Consider the following 20,489-nt stretch of genomic DNA (forward strand, 5'->3'; position numbering starts at 1 on the left):
TGCCTGGTTGACATGTGGTTGTTTTGTTGTTTGTCTTTTTCTGTCTCTCCGTGATGTTTTTTGAAGAATAACGCCTTTGAGTAAACGCCTTGTTCACATTTTGTTTTTGCCCGGCAGGAAACGTTTCTCCGTTGGATGTGTGTTTGCACGCAGCAATTGTTCCTTGGCATATTTTGGTAATATTGTTAACCATGTCTTACAGTATGTGGGTGTAGATATGTGAGGGATGTGTAACCCTCTCCGACGAAATCTTTCTCGCAAAGGACTAAAGGTTTTCTGTTTTTGTTCATGTAAATAAATCATTCTTTTAGCCACAGACTGTGTTCAGCAAAAAAAACACAGATTTGCTTGAGTGAAAAGTCTAATTTCCCCAATATTAAGAAATGACTGGCTTATTTCTACAAGGCAACAAAAGCTACATTGATTTCAGACCTCGGAAATTGCTCCAAACCAATGTTTTTCATCAATTTACATAAAATATGCTGATTACTGTTCGCCAAAAAAACATCAGAACGTGTGAGGCAGGACTAAGAATGGATAAGTCCTATACACAAAACAATGGCCCCATAAAAGTTATTACCACAAGGAAAATGTTATGAAGCAGTCTCAATGTATTAATAATACCTTTATATAACTACATAATTAAGAAGTTTGTATTATTCTATATAGTTATACTTATTGCTTGTCATCGGGTCTATCGGGTCGGATTCCAGCGAAAGTGGACAGAATCCTTCAGGTTCACCAGGAACTCCTTCAGCTCAGACCCCAGCCCTCTGCGGAGAGACCATGATCCGGCTTCTCCTCTTCTTCCGGCCTGGAGAATGATTGAATAAGATTTTAAAGCTAATAATCAGGAAATTGCTACTTCCACCCTTACATTTTGAGTTCAACTTCATCTGTTCTTGCCCTGCACTGGGGACACAGCATCATCCCATCTTTGTCTTGCAGGAGGGCTGAGGCAAATTCTCTTTTCACGGCCCTTTCATGAAATTATATGCGTACAAGCTTTTAAAAGAAGCCCCATTATGATAGAGCCACTTATGGAGAGATGATTGAGTGGCTCAGTGAAGTGAACTTTTCCCTTCCCGGCTCCCTGCTCCCCACCTCCTCCCTGTTGACTCCATTCACTTTAGAAAATGAATAGCATGTGGTGCCTTCCCCAAGTCTTGGGTTTCGTCTTTTGTTGTGGGCAGTCACTCATACTTTTTAATTGAAGCTTTTTTTTCCTTTCTCTCTTCATCCACCTCCCGCTTAATCTCGGCCCTTAGTGAGTTCAGAGCGTATACTTTTCAAAGGTACACATCATTAGTATTGGAATCCCGACCCTCGCAATAACCGTCTTCCGCTGAAATGTCAGCTTGTTAGACCTATATTGTTTCTCTAACAGTGTATGAACAGTGACAGTCCATTTGCCAATATCTGCTTACCCAGAGTTCAGCCCTCGTTTTATTTCCTCTTCCAGGTTACCGTGGACTGAATCGGGCCGTCTCGGATTTCCATCTCATGTTCTCAGCGTTGCATTTTAAACAACTGATTTTGTGGTGTCAGGCTCCATCCGTCCGACCAAATATATGGACTTACTATTATGTTTAATATTAATTGCAAAAACTATTCAATAACCTTACGTGTCTATGATGGCACGTGTAGAGTATAAGGAGGTAACAGGTAAAATAGTCCTGGTTTTCACGGTGATGGCCACTCTCCAATGTTCACTGAGTCTCCCCAGTGGTTGTCATTAGTGCTGTGTGTTCGACACAGCCCCAAGGCTGCCTCTTTTCCAAGGGCTGTTGTAAAATAATAAATGTGACGTTGAAGGATGTGTCCTCCACATGACTGCCCTCTCCCTCTCTCTGTCTTTCTTTCCCGTCCCGGTTGCAGCCCTAATGCTGGCTCCTTTTCTGATTTTAAATGAGCATATTGCCCAGAATCGGTGCAGCCGCGCAGCTCTTTTTTCACCAGATAGTCAGCTCAAGTGAGCGCTATCATATTTGTTTACTGCAAGCGCCCTGAAAATAAATGGAATCTGCTGCCGGACCTCCATCCCCCATCGGAGGCGCCTCGTGTTAGCCCCGGGCGTAGTAATCCGAAGGGACTTTGATGGTTGATGTCGCAGATTGAATTATGCCCTTGAGGAAAAGCTATTAGCTCAGTCAAGAGTCCTCGTTTGTTAAATTAAAAGTGGAAATGACATGAGTAGTCTTCAGTGGATTAAAGTTGCAAAGAAAATGGATTCCTCTCTGTCCTCTCTGCAATCGTACAAAATAGTCTTGTGGAAAAGAAGAAAAAAAAGATTTTCCATTTGTCCCCCCAAATTCCTTTTTTGTATATTTATGTTACATAATGTATTGATATCGGGTTACTTATTTTCATAACTTTGGTGCCATTCGTTTGGTGCCCCTCCTCCCACCCACCAATGGTCCTTTCCAAAAAGTTAGCTGCCCAACATATGGGGAGCAGAGTTAGGCCTCTTCCTGCCGGAGCTGTGCCTCTCTTTGGTACGGGCAGAAACCTCAACACTTTTAAGCCACTTCAAGAGGGAAACGGATGATTTAAAACACAGATGAATAAACTTAAGTGGTCACTGCACCCAGAGGAGACGAGAACCGAACTGTGATCTCTGGTCCTGTTGGCAGGCACTGGCTGAGGCCTCTTCAAAGACGCCCAAATCCAACTCACCAGACATGAGTCCCCAGTGGGGAGGCTGTATTATAGTCTGCTATCACAGACCTACAAGTATACAAATTGGTGTTTGTGAATATATATATATATATATATAAATATATATATATAATATATATATGGCTCCAAATAATAATCAGTGCTGTGCTGATCAAATGTCCTTTATGCTGATTTGTCATTCTTCCCTCATGAATACCATTTCAGATTGAAACAATGTTTTTCCCTGATGTATTATTCAACTTCCATTCACCTCCAAAGTCAACATGACGACTACGAGGAGGTTAGAATATCTTCCAGGATACAGTGTAAGTCGCTCTGCGGTGTATTCGTCAGCCTCGAGCTCTCACCCTCTGAAACCAACCACGGCCTGCTCTGAAATAGGATTTGTGCTTCCTGGGTTATTGAAACCAGTGAACCCGAGTGCCTTTAAGGGTTTAACATATTCTCCAGCAATGGGAGAGGTGGAACTCAAGTATTTTTCGGCAATTAAACACCTCACCAAAGAAGAACTTTGCAGGATCAGGGAATACAGTTCATTCTCTTGAGAACAAAACAAAGGTATATGGTGTGTTGTGACCAACACCCCCCTTATTTCCCCTATTCCCTTACCAGCCTACATTCTTACAGCCATTTTCACTTTAATGAATCACAGTTCTTTCTTTCATTTATTTTCCATTTAATTTGACTTACTCTAGAATGTCAGAAACGAGGGGACATCTTCAGGGAAAAGCTTCAGGAGTGGAAACACTCCCTCACAGCTAGCAGACAGTTAACTGGACCTGTTTGTGAAATGCTTTATCTTCTGAATGCACTGACAAACGAATAGGCCTGAGGAAGAGAAGGCTAGGGCACTCTGGAGTTATCCAACGCAATATCCTGAATGTGACTTTATCTCCCCCTCCATCTTCCTCTCACAGACTGGGCTTACCGTGGATATTTGGTTATTCAGCCTTCTCCCCTTGACCCAGCACTAATAAATACAAGCTATGCAACTTGTATAGAGGCCTTTCTTATGACTACCTTCCCCGCTTCCTATTTCCTGATCCCTCTTTCACATGGTGTTGGCCAAACAAAGACATCAACATCTCCTTGCATCCAGGGAGTAATTTATGAGGTGTTGACAGTCTGAAGGGAGGCAACAGAAAGAGTTTTACCAGCATAAGCTCAGCCAGTTGGACTATTGAACACACCATCTACAACAACAAGCAATGCTGTTGAACGACAGCCCTCCCAACACTGTATTGCATTGTTTATTTAGTTTGACCCTCAGCTTTGATGGTTGCTGTATAGACTTTTTTTGTTCAGTGGCAACTGACGTCAGCAGGCTGCTCACTTTCCACAAGGAGAGAGCGTTCTCTACACGCCAACCTGCGCCTCCTATGGGTCAGGAGAGAGATGGACACAAAGCCGACACATGTCAAGGATTTTAATCACCATCTTTTATAATTAAATTATTCAGTGGCAAATACAAAACCTAACCTATTTTCTTTTTTCTCTGCATAAGACAAATTGTATTCTTTTGTATACTTCCATTGTGTAAACCACCGACACTGTTGGGCGTCATTAGTGATGAGAGTCTCTCCCAGCATTGACATTTGACATAATTTTGAAGTCTGTGAACTTTTACATAATCACTGAATCACTCCCGGCCCATCCCACGTATCGGCTCTTCCACATTTTAACCACGTCATTTTTATGTTTATGCGGCTGAGACAAAAATGCGTATTAAATGCCAAAGACATATAATGTCTCAGAAAAACACTGAACAAAGCGATAAAAAAGTGCAGCTCTGCATCAATTCACTTTATTTTTTAGTGAGTGTAGACAGCGGCGAGTGTGGTTACCAAAGGTCAAGATTAAGCATCCCTCTGGGAGTGTGTGACACCAGCATGAGTCTTCAAGCCTTTAGTCCACCTAATGCCTGAGCTCTTGTGACCACATTTTACTGTCCAGGTTGGTTAAGGCCGGACAATAATACCAGACCTGGCTACTGTTCTCTGATCATTGCCATATGGGGAGCACTTGAGCAGCTGAAAACCCGTTCTGTGTCCGTTTCCTCTTAAACAGTCCTGACATGCTGAATAATCCCATAACTCCCAGTACATTCTCTCCTGTGGCCAGAACAAAGCAATGCCGCCAGGGGAGGCAGCTTGGACACTGCTGTTGTGAGGTGCATGTCCCATTAAGTGATAAATACAGTCTGTATTCATTTGGGATTTAGATCTTGTGCATCCAGTTGGAATACAAGGTCTATTGGTCCCTCCCGTCTGGAGGAGCAGGAGTGTCTTTGAAGTAGTATTCATGACTTGCAAGTTCCTCAAAACAGTAAAGGAAAAAGGGAGTGAAAGGGGTTATATAGCCAGGGGTGCACATAACTTTTTCAGTGAGTTGGGGGGGGGGGGGGGGTGCAAGTGACTTTTTTTCGTCCCGATGTGCGCGCACACGCCGGCATCGGAGCTCTGCGGCGCGCAAGTCGGAGAGCCGAGAAGTGTTAACGCGAAACATAGAGACAGAAATGACATGCTGTTGGTTAGTGACGATCAATATCAGATCGGTCAAGTACGCAAAGGCGCGAAGTAACACAAGTGGCATTACGCATTGTTGATTATTTTCGCACATGCGTACCTGCGTACCAGTTATGTGCACCCCTGTATATAGCTACTGTATATTATATATACCTTTGAAGCCCCAACTTAAACAAATCATGAAAATAGCCCCTTACCCTAATACCATCATGCAACACCAATCATCCTTCGCAGTTGGTGGATGTATTGCTGGGAACCAAAGAATGTGCAGCGTCGAAGTTGGTGCAACTTGGACACGCAGCACACTAAGCAATAGCGTTACTCCGAATAGCCACGCCTCAAATGGCCACTGCCCTAGTGAAATTAGGAAGGTGAACCTAAAATGCCTCGATGACATACAAGAGGACTATTGCCGTCTTCTACCTGGACACCCTGTCTCATGCACACTGTCCTTTTCAGACAGGAAGTTACCGAGAAGGGGGGGGGGGGGGGGCTGAATTGTGTATCGAGATAATTGAGCAGCAATTTTTTTTTTCCTGAATATTTCATGTATCAACATTTGTGTCGGAGCTAAACTCATTTTCAAATGTTTTGCTACTAAGGTGTTTACTTTGTTTTCAATGGCCCCTGCTTAGTCCCTTGCATGCAAATCCCTTCTAAGAAGTTTATGTTTAGTGGTCAGAGATGTTGCTGTGAAATTTGTATACACCGGCCTCCAAAATGTGACATTCCTTGTGTGATACTGTCTCTTCTTCTAAATCTGATTATTTTTATCGATCATGGAACAAACACTTACAGATATTGGTCTCAAAGATGCTACATATTTCATATGACTCACATTGTGTGTTTTGTCTTGTGGTTTATGGGAATTCATTTCTGACCAAATAAACGCCACACAGAGCAGCTTTGAGGAACAGCCTCTGCAGTACAGTGTTTCGCTTGTGTCAATGTTGTTCTCTTTTTCCTCCTGAAGCAAAGCTAAGCCGCCGCCTCAGATCTCCCCAAGCAAGTCCAGTGGAGGAGAGTTCTGTGTGGCCGCGATCTTTGCCTCGTCTCAGTCCTGGTTCATCACCAACCCTACCATGAAAAGAGAGAAAGGTTAGACCATGGCCCTGGATGCTTTTTGTATTTGTCGAGTTAATTGATCTCATGCAAGACATTTGTTTCTATTTCTCTCTTTTTAATGTGTTTTTATTTTGCCCGTACGAGTGTGCTATGTCAGATTCAGCAAACACCCTTGACTTGTGAAAACTGATTAAATTATGTAAACATGATGAATGTCACCTGTGTGTAAATGAGCAGTCAGCCATGAGAATTGTAAATTACAATAACTAACGCCCCGATAATATCATATTAGGTGACTCAATTCAGTTTATTTTGTATAGCCCAAATTTACAAATTACAAATATTACAGAGGACTTGAGAATCTGTACACATACGACATCCCTGTCCCAGGACCTCACATCGGATCAGGAAAAAAAAATGTACGGGGAAAAAAGGGAAGAAAACTTCAGAAGAGCAACAGAGGAGGATCCCATCTGCTATATTGTCCTATAAGACAGAGGTTCATAGGAAGGAGAGTCATAAGATTTTAACGGCGTCAGTAGCTGAAGGGACTTTGGGAGAAAAAGGAGTTTCTGCCATTGAGTGATAGAATAAATGGTTCCATGTGAAGCACGTCTCCCCACAGTAAGGCCATCGACAATTGCAACGGGACGGGGTCATAATAACATAATTACGAAGTGTAATTTATATAGGGTTTTCAAACTCTAAATGCATTGTGACCAATAGCACAAGATTCTTACAACAGGTCTGCCAACCCGTAAATTGAGAAAATTGGTGAGCGTGGCAAAGTCTCCCAAATTACTCGCACAAGCCACTGATGAACGAATCAGTTGTACGAGTGGTTCTTGCACCGGGCCCAATATCCTGGCAACGTCCAACCACATCTCCCCAAAAGTGAAACAAAATTTCCTATGGATACAGCATGTTAAGGAATGTTTAACTGTCTGCATTTTCTACCTAATTATTAGTAGTAATGGATGTTTTGATTGTCATTGTAGTACTGAAGCAGTATTGTTTTATCAGTGTCTTATTTCACATCCCCTTCATAGATCAGGCCAGGCAGTCGGTGGTCGAATCGCTCTACATCCTCAGTTGCTATGGTAACTTGGTGGAGCATGTCCTGGAGCCACGTCCAATTAGCACTGCTCAAAAGATTAGTGATGACACACCTTTGGAGCTCAGCTCCTGTCCAAGGGCCTGCTGGACACTAGCCAGGTAACACTTTGTCGACCACTTTCTACTTGAAGAAGTGCCTCTGATAGAGCCAGTCTCATGGTTGATTTGTCTCCTGGAGCAGGACTCCACAATGGAATGAGCTGCAGCCGCCCTTCAACTCCAACCACCCCCTGGTGTTGGCCTCCGACCTGGTGCAGTACTACCAGTATCTTCTGGCTGGTAAGCACATCTTTCTTCATGTCTCACTGGTTTACACGAACAAGCCTCTTCACGGTATCAAGTTGTGTTCAAATAGAATGCAACATGTAACATATCAGGGATGTATTTATTTATGTTTATATACGTAATAAGTCAGTGGAAGCAATAGAGGCCAATACAAATCAATGCAGAAATCATTATGATCAGTTCAGAACAGATTTCGATTAGTGTTCATATCGTATGTATGACGATGCTGTTCAAACAATTACCCTCAAGTGCATATATATACTCCTTGGGCATGTGCCAGAAATATGTTTTTTTTATTGTAAACCCGCAGTGTTCTGAGCTTAATAGTTTGTGGTAATGACAACAATGACAGACGGACAGCAGCGCGGCAGACAGCAGTGGACACTGTTTGCCTGTGAACCAGACAAATCTGTGGCCTCGTGTTTTATTTGACAGTTGTGTCTGGTCCATCTCTGCTTTGGACACATTTCCAGCAGCCTGAGATACGACGGACCAATCACAAGCGTTTATCTAACTATGGGCAGTGTTTGAGACGATGATGATGTGACACTGATATTCAAAATCAGGTGACACTGATGTGGAATTTTCTGTTTTAACCGCTATCGTGTAGCCTGACATCGCCAGACCAAATCACCAAAGCTCCATGCCAGAGTGTTTCCTGTCCAATCGGTTCTGGCCTACATGTGCCTTTGCTCGAGTCACTTAAAGGTCTTTCCAATTGCGTCCAGAGGCCTCTTGGCCAAGCCGTCCTTTGATGACGCCCTTTGAGATTGAAAATGAACCGAGAGGTCTGGGATGTCACGCTGCTACTCCCGACAAACCAGAACTGGGGTCACTGAAAGTCAGAATAGAATCACAAAGTCAGTGTTCACCGAGATGAACAACAGTGTAATCAGAATGATTTGAAAGATACCATCGTCACAAAAACAACCCTTGATCAACCATTTGAGTTAAATAATATTTGAGTTTTAGATTTTCCCTTTTTCTTTCGTGCTCAATTGCTGAGAATATTCTCACTGATTTCACATTTTTTTATTGACTGTTAATACCAAAATGCTATTCTAAGGAGTCAACTGTTTTCCTTTCATCCTCATACACCATTGAAAATTCCACTCGTTGTATTATTATTTGTGAAAAAAATATGGATTGGCCTCAAAGAGGAGTTTTGAAGCATTTAAAAAATATATATACAGTGCATCCGGAAAGTATTCACAGCGCTTCATTTTTTCCACATTTTGTTATGTTACAGCCTTATTCCAAAATGGATTAAATTCATTATTTTCCTCAACATTCTACACACAAATACCCATAATGACAGAGTGAAAACTGTTTTTTGCAAATTTTTGCACATTTATTAAAAAAAAGAACGAAAACATAACATGTACATAAGTATTCACAGCCTTTGCTCAATACTTTGTTGAAGCACCTTTGGCAGCAATTACAGCCTCAAGTCTTCTTGGGTATGATTCCACAAGCGTGGCACACATATTTCTGGGCAGTTTCTCCCATTCTTCTTTACAGAACCTCTCAAGTTCCATCAGGTTGGATGGGGAGCGTCGGTGCACAGCCATTTTCAGATCTCTCCAGAGATGTTCAATCGGGTTCAAGTCAGGGCTCTGGCTGGGCCACTCGAGGACATTCACAGAGTTGTCCCGAAGCCACTCCTTTGTTATCTCTTCTGTGTGCTTCGGGTCGTTGTCCTGTTGGAAGATGAACCGTCGCCCCAGTCTGAGGTCCAGAGCGCTTTGGAGCATGTTTTCATCCAGGATGTCTCTTTACATTGCTGCATTCATCTTTCCCTCAATCCTGACTCGTCTCCCAGTTCCTCCCGCTGAAAAACATCGCCACAGCATGATGCTGCCACCACCATGCTTCACTGTAGGGATGGTATTGGCCAGGTGATGAGCAGTGCCTGGTTTCCTCCAGACATGACGCTTGGCATTCAGGCCAAAGAGTTCAATCTTTGTTTCATCAGACCAGAGAATTTTGTTTCTCATGGTCTGAGAGTCCTTCAGGTGCTTTTTTGCAAACTCTAGGTGGGCTGTCATGTGCTTTTTATTGAGGAGTGGCTTCCGTCTGGCCACTCTACCAAACAGGCCTGATTTGTGGAGTGCTGCAGAGATGTTGTCCTTCTGGAAGGTTCTCCTCTCTTCATAGAACAACGCTGGAGCTCTGTCAGAGTGACCATCGGGTTCCTGGTCACCTCCCTGACTAAGGCCCTTCTCCCCCGATCGCTCAGTCTGGTAATTAGCTCAGTCTAAGTGATACCTTCTATAGACAGGTCTGTGCCTTTCTCAATCATGTCCAATCAACTGAATTTAGCACAGGTGGACTCCAATCAAACATCTCAAGGATGATCAGTGGAAACAGGATGCACCTGAGCTAAATTTTAAGTGTCATGGCAAAGGCTGTGAATACTTATGTACATGTTATGTTTTCGTTCTTTATTTTTAACAGATTTGCACAAATTTGCAAAAAACAGTTTTCACTTTGTCATTATGGGTTGTTGTGTGTAGAATGTTGAGGAAAATAATGAATTTAATCCATTTTGGAATAACATAACAAAATGTGGAAAAAGTGAAGCGCTGTGAATACTTTCCGGATGCACTGTATATATTCCTGCACTGCATGTACTATGTTGTTTTGTATACATATGCATCCAAATATCTCTGACAGGTCTGTGTATGTTTTGGTTGCACAGGTTAACGCAGCCATGTTCTTCTATATGTATGTACTGTATGTACCATTAGTCAAGGGGGTGACCCCTATTCCCTGCTGATGTTTCCATGTTGCTTGTGTTGACAGCCGGTCCTCAGCCTCTTATTGGTGCCACATGCTGAGAAGAGACTTCTCCAGTCAGCAGCCATAACATGTCATTTCTCAAAAAACTTTGCCGAAAGATACTTCCGCCATTTCCACCATCTCCTATCTTCTGAGCCCTGTCAGAAGTCCTTCCTGTTCGTCCGGTCGGTGCTTCACCTTGAATCCTTAATTTGCCGGCCACACTCCATGCCGGCCTCGGGGCATGCTAGCACAATGCCTTAAGATGCCGCACTCAGACCAATTAGCTGACACCCTAAACTCTCTCTAATTCAATAACAAGTACAGAGCGGTGAGCACTTTAGGTTGCCCTCTGAAAGGCCAATTCGGAAAAAGTGCAGAGTGCACTCGGATGGCCACACACGGAATCAATCCACCCCCTGGAAAAGGCTGGCGTTTTGAACTCACTCCATAATTATAAACACACAAAATCTGTAATTAGCTCATGCGACCGCTCCAGGGCAAGTAGTAGCTGTGTTTACCCTAATCTCTCTCCTCGTCTCCGTTGACTTCTGCAGTGCTCCAGGTCTAACTGGTAGGTCATTTTCTCAAATTAGTGCTAATGGTCTCTCCAAGTGTCAGCGCGATGAGGACACGTTGGAGTGACGGGCATGCGCGTCAGCTTATTCCACCATTCTCTCTGCCAGCATGGGCAGTGGAACTGGCTGCATAATAAGAGGGATTCATTGCATTAACATTTACATCCAATTAACAATAGCCGGATAACACCGCCGCGTCTCTTCATTATTCCCCAAACCAACCAAGTATGAACCAATGCGAGGTCATGACGCTATGAACATAATTGTTCAGCCCTCCACCCACTTGGTGTGCTCCTGCCATTTCCCCTCGGAGTCGGCGTCCTAGACACCGCCAACACTGGCCGGGTTGCTCTTGGAGTGCCACCTTCCACTCCTGTGCTTCTCACCCGAGCACAAACTCTCCACATCCACTGTCTCAGCATGCGTCTCCTTGCCAGCCCTCTCCTCTGCCGTTCCCTCCAGGGCTTGGCAGCACAACGGAGGAGTGATCCAGGAGAAAGAGTCGATTTGACCTTCGGATGAATTAAAGCACAGCCATGCGCCCCTTGTCCAGTTGCCTCTCGCTGAGCGTCTGCATCATGCCGCGGCGGACATAACTGAAAAGACACACATAGTTCTTACACGCAGAACACACTGTGCTATCTCGGTCTGATTTACATCATCGGGAGAAGAACCACAAGAGAGAACAGGTAGCGTGAGAGGAAATGAGAAGAGAATGTTTTTACCATTAGAGGAGAATAAGAAGCACTGGGGCGCTATGGGAGCTCACATAGTAGAGCAGGCGACCCATGCAACAAGGCTGCATGTCGCCCCCTCGATTTCCCCCCTTTCCTGAATATCACCATCAAATATAGGCAAACAATAAGTAATCTTTCAGAAACCGAAGTACTGAAAGAGTCAAAGAATGAGGGTAAATGATCCAGATAAATATCCGCTAACAAACAGATTTTGGCCTCTAAAAACGGGTGACACAAGGAGAGAGGTGGCAGCGCTTGATTGGCAGGCCATGGTTTCTGGTCTCGTGGCTCGATATTGGATGACCCAGGCTGATTAAAAATGCAGCATGCAGGGAAAGGAATAGGAAGGGTAGCGGAAAGGCCGGGGTCAGGCCAGACCGGAGCCTCCAGGACGGGATGATAAAAGGCAGCAGTGGCGCCACTTCATGGTCACTATCTCCACCTGTCCATCTGCAGCAGCTACTGGCAGCACTCAGCCTCGCAGAGGACGGCAACGTGCAGCGCTGCCCGGGAAAGATAAGGAAGAAGGAGACACACATTATACAGTACACTCGCAAATAGAGGAGATGGGGTAGTGTGATCTGGCGTCATAAAAGCAGTCTGGAGCCACGTTTTTTGTTGTTGTGTGTTTAGGGAATCCTCTATCTAAAGCTGAGCTGGAATCACATGAGTCCTGTCTGTGTCTCCAAAAGTACTCAAGTGTCTAAATGGCTCTTTTTTTCTTGTTGGCCAGAGGTGTTGGAGCTGTGTAGTAACAGAACGACGACTCTAATCCCCATCATAACACTGGCTGTACTTTGATGAATGTGAGGTTTCCCAACCTACATACGGTGTGAGCTTTCTTTTCGGGGTGATATTTACCTAGCTGCCCGCGGTATGTTTTCCGACACCTCTTTCCCCTACCCGCAGACTTGCTCTGAAGCAAACAAACCGGTGAATAATTTACCACCTGGGTATCTGGCTGGCTCCTTTGAGCCGGGCAATGACGACAGCAACAGAGGCTTTGCTTCTTGGCCACGGCCCTCCCCTCTCTACCTGTCATATAATGTGCTAATTGTGGAGACTGACTGACTGGCTGGCTCGGCCACTCTCTTGGGACTTTGAGGCCCATGACAGGCCAGCCACAGTAGCCTCGTCAATAGATCTAATTGCTCCGAGAGAGGGGCTAGAGTGAAGGCCTTGGAGCATCAGGCGTTTGGTAAAGAGAAACCGTGGCGCCATGACTGGGTCAGTAATCAAAGAGAGGCAGAGAAAGGATGGGGTAAGTGTAGCGCTGGCTGAATGAAGGAACTGTCAGTCAAATACGCCTTGAATGATATATAATGACTAAGCTATCCCAGTCTGTCAGTGTGCCAGCACCTATCTGCCAGAGTACTACTCAAAAGAGGAAAGTGAGAAGAGAGAAAAGTGAGAAGAGAGACAGGTGGAGCGCTCGAGAGGGAGCCCAGCAAGTGAAATGTCTGGCAGCCGAGTGCGGCGGGTCAGAGTAGAGGAAAAATAAAAGACCAACCAAATGAATCTTTAAGAAAAACCAATGACAGAGATGAAGGTGAACAGAGCGGCCGGCCCAGACATGCCGGCTATCCTCTGTCCAGCGCGCAGCCAGCTCTCCAGATCTATCCGATTGTTAGCACCTTATCTCGCCCTGGAGATCGGCCTGTCCGACCCCTGGCCCAGGGCCCCATGAGGTCGGGCTCCATCAATACCTAGGCAGCCTTTGTTCTTGTTCTGACTCCCTGCTTCACTGCATTGGCTAACAGGCCGCTGGCAAACAGCCTTCAGCACAGCAAAACACCACTCTCTCCACAGTCAATGAAGATGGCGACACAGACCAATCAGTTCCTCCGCAATGTCCTGCTTTTGTGGGTATGCAAGCTCATAATCATCAAGAAAGAGACCAAAAACCTAATCAATCATCCTAGTAACCATGAAAGTTATTATTGTGAGTTGTCTAGAAATCATATATGACGAATTACAGTTTAAACGTATCTTTGAAATCAACCATCATAAGCAAATAGTGCTTCTTAGCTTATGATGGAATAATAACAATGTTCTGCCTTTGCTGGTCATTTAATTTCAAGTAGACTTCTGCCATCTCTCAACCACCCAAGACTTCCAAAACATATCACCAATTCAGTTTCAATTCAATTCAGTTTATTTGTATAGCCCATTTTCACAAATTAGAAATTTGTCTCAGAGTGCTTTACAATCTGAACACATAGACATCCCTGCCCAAAAACCTCACATCGGATCAGGAAAAACTCCCAAACAACCCTTCAGGGGGAAAAAAAGGAAGGAAACCTTCAGGAGAGCAACAGAGGAGGATCCCTCTTCAGGATGGACAGAAGCAATAGATGTAATGTGTACAGAATTAATCATTATACACAAATCAAAACACAGTAACAACACAATCAATGAATATGACAGAGCGTATGAATAGTTATATAATAGGCATATTCCACGATCTAGACCTCCATGATCGTTAAACTGTTTATGGATAGAATTTGCAGACGAGACTCTGTTTTTGTTTAATCCAGCAGCTTGAATGTCAAAGAAATACAGTACATGTGCTTCATAAGATTGATGCAAAATGCATATATAAATATTACCATACAGCAGCCTTGATTATTGATTTTAAAATGCTGCCTCCAAGGAGCCCAGAGATCTTAGATGCAGAGAAACCAGGATATAAATGGTATGGAAAAAGCTCTGATGTTAAACTAATGTATATATTCTCTCACTACATATCGTCATATTGTCGAAACCCAATTTCAAGGACATATTTTTTAATAACACCAATGTCTTTTTTTATATGAATGACTTACTCCAACCAATGATGTTCCTCTTCCTTTCACAGCAAACACATTTTCCATCACCAGGACTTATCCATGTCCCCATAAGTTAGGGATGTATGGTGTGTTTGGCCTGGAAAAGGCTGAGAGTCACCTCATGTAGCTCAATAATACAGGGTCATTGTCGGCATAATGGCCCAACTTCTGTCATCGAGTAACATATACAAGCAAACGTTTCTGGTAGAGTATCAGTTATCAATCATGCTATCCATGCTAGTTGTGAGTCCCTCCGTAAATTGAACAACAATATATAACTGGAGCCACTGAGGCATCTCTGAATTCCTGTGCTACATTTAATATACTTATCTAAAGTGTATTATTACGATTGAAGTAATACACATCCTTCCCCTTTGATCACTTCTAAATAATGCCTCCATGCTTTCCTTTATTCTCTGATGTTTCTTTGAATCCATCAAATCTCAGCCACACTGTGCCTATAGCCATACATTCAGACTCCTTTCTTGAGTGCAATGCAATAAGTTTGCACTTACAACATGTTGTCTGTGAAATTGCATTGACGTTCTGTCTCTTAAGAGCCAGTAATGAGCATTTTAAAAGCAGAAGGCCAAGTGTCTGGCTATCCGGACACTGAGATGGGTAGATATGACTGTAACTGCTGGGGTCAGTCTGGCTGCGAACATGCTCACACACACACACACACACACACACACAGAGGGTTGTGTCTTTGCTTGACCCGTGGGGATGACCACTAACTCCCCACACCGGAGCCTGGCTGTGACTGGAAAGCCCCCCCATACACACACAAACACACACACACACACAGGGAAACCTGATCCAGCCAGCCTACCAACTGCTTCAGAACATCAATAATTAATTAGGGAACAGTTATTGGCCCCACGGGTCAGAGAGAGAGAGAGAGAGCGAGAGAGAGAGATTTTGTGAGAGAGGTTGTGATTTAGTTTAATAAGTAACACAACAAAGGCTTTGTTCTTCTCTCTTCCATTTTAAAACGACACAAGGACCCTTCTCTGTTCCTTTCTCTTCTCTCCAAAATTGCAAGAAAAACAAAAAACAAGCACATCTATCTTTCCCAAGAATTAGTCCATGTGAGACTTTGCTGTTGAACTTTAACAGATATTTGTTTCAATCCTGTGAGGACCGCAAAGTGATTTCCATTCCATTATTTTCCTATCAGATTGGAGGCAGAACTATCAGAGAGAGACTAATGAAACTAACCCTTTAAGAAGTCTAAAACATGTCTTCCAACTATTTATTTCTATGGTATGGCTTGACAGGAGAATGTTTTGCCCACATTGAGTTCACAGCTGTATCGAGCATCCTATTTTAGTCCTATGCCATAAACTGTCGTCATTTGACACAAAATCAATCAGACATTGTGAAATTGAGTAATCATATCATTGTAAATGTTTTGGAGGTTTGGATTGTTGGTCAGGCAACACCAACAGTTGTCATACATCACCTGATACTTTCAACAATTCTATTTTTTCTAGATATTGTTATTGATAATATCTTCCTGACGAAGAAATTATTTGATAAATTCTTCCTTTCTTTGTACTCCTTTCAAATCCTCCCCCATGTCACTCTCTGGCGATTTCATTGTGGAAATTGATCTGACAAGTCACACTTTTCTTTCACAAGATTGTCTCCAAGTAAGTAAAGATGTGTGTTGTCAAGTTGGATCTATTTCTCTTGGTTTCTGTAGGTGGCGCTTTCTTTCTCTGTATGTTGGCTCACTCTGCACGGCCAGCCCTTCTTTAAACCTGTTCTTCAATGTTTCAAATTGAGCTATACACAAAGTGATTACTACTGCAGAAGCAGGTGTAAGAACTGTGCACACCTCACTCTCTATAGGGGAAACGTGTGTGTCGAGGTCAGGGGGGGGGGGGGAGGCTGCTTGTGTGACACCAAACTGCCTCCATCAGGGGTGTATGAACACCTGTGTGTGTGTGTGTGTGTTGGTGTGTGGACAAAGACCGGAGTGCCTCCTGCTCTCCAGATGTGGACTTGACAAGTTTATTAGCCATTCCTGTGTTAAGCAAACCCCTTCCCAGAGACAGAGAAAGGACTGATTCTACACATTAGGCCTCATTCTCCACGCCTGCTTATTCAAGCCTGCGAGAGCACCATCTGTCACTGGATCTCTCTATCACGCTCTCTTTTTATAACACACACACATGCACAGTTTCTCTCTCACACACTCTACTGTACACTTTCATTTCTGTCAAGCACCCATATTCCCATATGAGAGAAAAAAAAACATGGGATCTTTGCTCTCTTTCACTCAACTGTGTTTGATCTCACTAAGTGGACTGTCATATCTGCCCAAAGCATTCAACATTTGATTTGGTGCAGTCCGTCATCACTGATATTTGAGCACAAAATAACTGCTAGGACTTAGTTCAGCCTACATATATTCGTATCATTCAAACTCCTATGACTCAGACTTTAATAAACTAGTTGTCAGAAATCATTTTCCTTCACAGGCTAAAGGATGTAAATAGTTAATGGCAATATGTGATTCACTGCCCTGCTTTGACTCCCCAGTAAATTTCAACGTATTGATATTCATCTGTGATTCTTTCATTTTAGAGATGTTGAAAACTATGATGGTATTGACTATTGGCTCAAAATAGTGTGAGCTTCGAAATGTCAAATGCCTCCCATGTCATGGATTCATGTGTGTGTCTTCCCTCAGCGATGCCCCCGGGAAGTCCAGGCCCAATCACCCGTCACGAATCGTCAGACAGCCTGGCGTCGGACCACAGCGGTCAGGAGGATGAGGAGTGGCTCTCTCAGGTCAGACCTCTCCCGTAACCAACATTACACTTATATTGAGTTTGTCCGTGTGAAGCAAACAAATGAGTGACATGACCTGACTATCGGTGACATCACACCCGGAGTTTGGTTGCTGTGGTCTCATAGCTTGCTCTGTTGTTTTGGCAAAAACAACTATTGAGAGTTTGACTGTGACTGATCAACCCTTCTTATTTTCTATCACGGTTCACACTTCATGTTATTGTTATTTTACAACACTTGGTTGCACAAGAAAATGTAAGATGTAGTCCCTTTATGCGACACAAGGAATGTGTGTGTGTGTGTATGTATGTGTGCGTCTGCGTATGTATGTGTGCGTCTGCGTGTGTGCGCGTGCGTGTGTCTTCCGGCACCTTGCCTCATCTCCACAACTGCACCTCATCTGTCCGCCCTATCTCCAATCTCCCATTCCTTTCCAAAACCCTTGAACGAATTGTCGCCACCCAACTCCACTTCCACCTTCAGTCCAACAACCTTTACGAACCCCTTCAGTCTGGTTTCCGCCCATCACACAGCACTGAAACTGCCCTGGTCAAAGTCATCAATGACCTACTCATCTCCTCTGACTCAGGTGCCCTCAACATCCTGATACTTCTAGACCTCAGCGCAGCCTTTGACACAGTGAGTCATCCCATCCTCCTTCTAAGGCTGCGCCAACTGGGTGTTGAGGGCACTGCACTGGACTGGTTCACCTCCTACCTCACCGACAGAAAACAGTTCATCTCCCTCAATGGTCATACCTCCACCCTTTCCTCTGTCACGCAGGGGGTCCCCCAAGGTTCAGTCCTTGGCCCCCTGCTTTTCATCTGCTACATACTCCCCCTTGGCCAAATTATTCGCAACTTCAACCTGGACTTTCACTGTTATGCCGATGATACACAGATTTACATAAACACAAAATCCACAAAGAACCCACCCCTCTCCCACATTGAAACCTGTATATCCGCAATAAAAACCTGGCTGACCCATAACTTCCTCAAACTTAACTGTGACAAAACTGAACTTCTCCTCATTGGCACTAAATCAACTCTCAACAAGACCGGACCCATCACTCTTACCATTGACGACACAACCATTACCCCCTCCCCCCTGGCTCGCAACCTTGGCTTCATCCTGGACCCCACCCTCTCATTCGACCCTCATGTTAGCTCCATTATTAAGACCTCCTATTTCCATCTCCGCAACATTGCCAAAATCAGACACTGCCTCTCTCCCACTGCCGCTGAATGCCTCATTCACGCCTTTGTCTCCTCCCGCCTGGACTACTGCAACTCCCTCCTCACGGGCATCACTTCCCGCTCCCTCCATCGACTACAGATGGTACAGAACTCTGCCGCCCGCCTGCTCACTACCACCCGGTTCCGTCATCATATCACTCCTGTCCTCCAATCTCTCCACTGGCTCCCCATCAAAGACCGCATCAACTTTAAAGTGCTCCTCCTCACCTACAAAGCACTTCACTGCCTGGCCCCCCCTTACCTGACTGACCTCCTTCTTCTCCATCGCCTACCGTAACCCTCCCCTCCTCATCCACTCCCCGCCTCATTGTTCCTCCGTCCAAACTCAAACACTTTGGTGATCGAGCCTTCTTTCGAGTTGCACCTCGTCTCTGGAACTCCCTCCACCAGCCTGTCAGAGACTCACCTTCACTTACCACCTTCAAATCCCGCCTTAAAACCTACCTCTTCTCCCGAGCGTATGACCTCCCTTACCCTTAACCACCTCCTCTCCCCAAACCCCCCCCCTCCGCTTTGCTTCTATTTTTCCCTGACTACTGTGTTTTGTTGTTCTGTTCTATTTTGTCTCTATATGTTGCCCATTCTTGTCTGTTCTTTTGCTTTGCATTTTCTGTCAGCGTCTTTGGGTCATTGAAAAGCGCTTTACAAATATAATGAATTATTATTATTTATTATATCATCAGATCCTTCCTGTTAAAACACCACGCCTTCCCTCTCTCCAGTTGCCAAATTATTTCACCATTTCCAGTGGATTCCCGTGCCTGCTCTCTTGCGCCACCGCTCACGCCACCTCACGACTCTGCTTGCACACACCTCCTGTCCTACCATCTCATCAGTGTTCTGTCAATAAAACCCATTACCTTCACCCAACTTTACCATCCCTCTTTCTGCGCTTGGGTCCGGCCAAGACCGAACCCTTACAGAATAATCTGACCAAACATGAAACCAGCGCACATGGGATCCCTTGGCCAGGCGCTAGCCTCCCGTGGTGTCATGTTAGCATCGCTGCCTTTTCTGCCACAGGCACAGTTGTGTCGTCTGCTGACTCACCAACGCCACCTCCGGTGCCCACCGCTCCAGCCCCACTTGTCCGGGAGCTTACATCCCAACCCCGGAACGCTATTCCGGAGACCTGGGAGCATGTGGACGATTCCTCCTGCAAAGCTCCCTCCACAGATCCGACTAAGTTCAGGCAGTGGTTGAGTGGCCCACGGCCACCACTCGCAAAAAGCTACAACGGTTCCTTGGGTTTGCTAATTTCTACAGACGGTTCATACGAGACTACAGCAAAGTAGCTGCTCCCCTCACGCAACTCACCTTCACTGCCGCCCCATTTTCTTGTACTCCGGAGGCAGACTCTGCTTTTACCACCCTGAAGAGACGATTCACTTCTTTCCCGGTGTTAATTCACCCAGATTCCTCTCTACAGTTTGTGGTGGAAGTGGATGTCTTGGATCCGGGGGTCGGGGCTGTCGTCTCTCAGCGATAAGAAGCTGCACCCCTGCGCCTTGTTTTCCCGGCGTCTTTCACCTGCTGAGCGCAACTACGATGTGGGTTACCGAGAGCTATTAGCTGTGGTTCTGGCGTTGGAGGAGTGGAGACACTGGTTGGAGGGAGCAGAGCAACTGTTCATAGTTTGGATCACAAACACCTTAATTGCCTTCACTCTGCCAAGAGGTTGAACTCCCGCCAGGCTCGGTGGGCTTTGTTCCTGGGAAGGTTACATTTCACCCTCACCTACCGCCTTGGTTCACGTAACATCTAAACCAGATGCCCTTTCACGTCAGTCCACCACGGAGAAGCTCATCCTCGATCCTGAAACCATCCTCTCTCCCTC

The 20,489-nt window shown here is 44.8% G+C and overlaps 1 protein-coding gene across 2 annotated transcripts in view; it reads left to right on the forward strand.

Moving 5' to 3' along the window:
• bcas3 (BCAS3 microtubule associated cell migration factor) overlaps positions 1–20,489 on the forward strand; it is a 329,169-nt gene that overhangs the window by 99,826 nt on the left and 208,854 nt on the right. For both annotated transcript variants that reach the window (XM_056440363.1, XM_056440364.1), the window contains 4 exons: positions 6,178–6,302; positions 7,319–7,484; positions 7,567–7,664; positions 17,296–17,396. In XM_056440363.1, coding sequence (XP_056296338.1) covers positions 6,178–6,302; positions 7,319–7,484; positions 7,567–7,664; positions 17,296–17,396 — 490 coding nt within the window. The remainder of the gene's footprint in view (positions 1–6,177; positions 6,303–7,318; positions 7,485–7,566; positions 7,665–17,295; positions 17,397–20,489) is intronic.

The sequence above is a fragment of the Pseudoliparis swirei genome, chromosome 20, assembly GCF_029220125.1.
Source record: "Pseudoliparis swirei isolate HS2019 ecotype Mariana Trench chromosome 20, NWPU_hadal_v1, whole genome shotgun sequence".
Taxonomy (NCBI): Eukaryota; Metazoa; Chordata; class Actinopteri; order Perciformes; family Liparidae; genus Pseudoliparis; species Pseudoliparis swirei.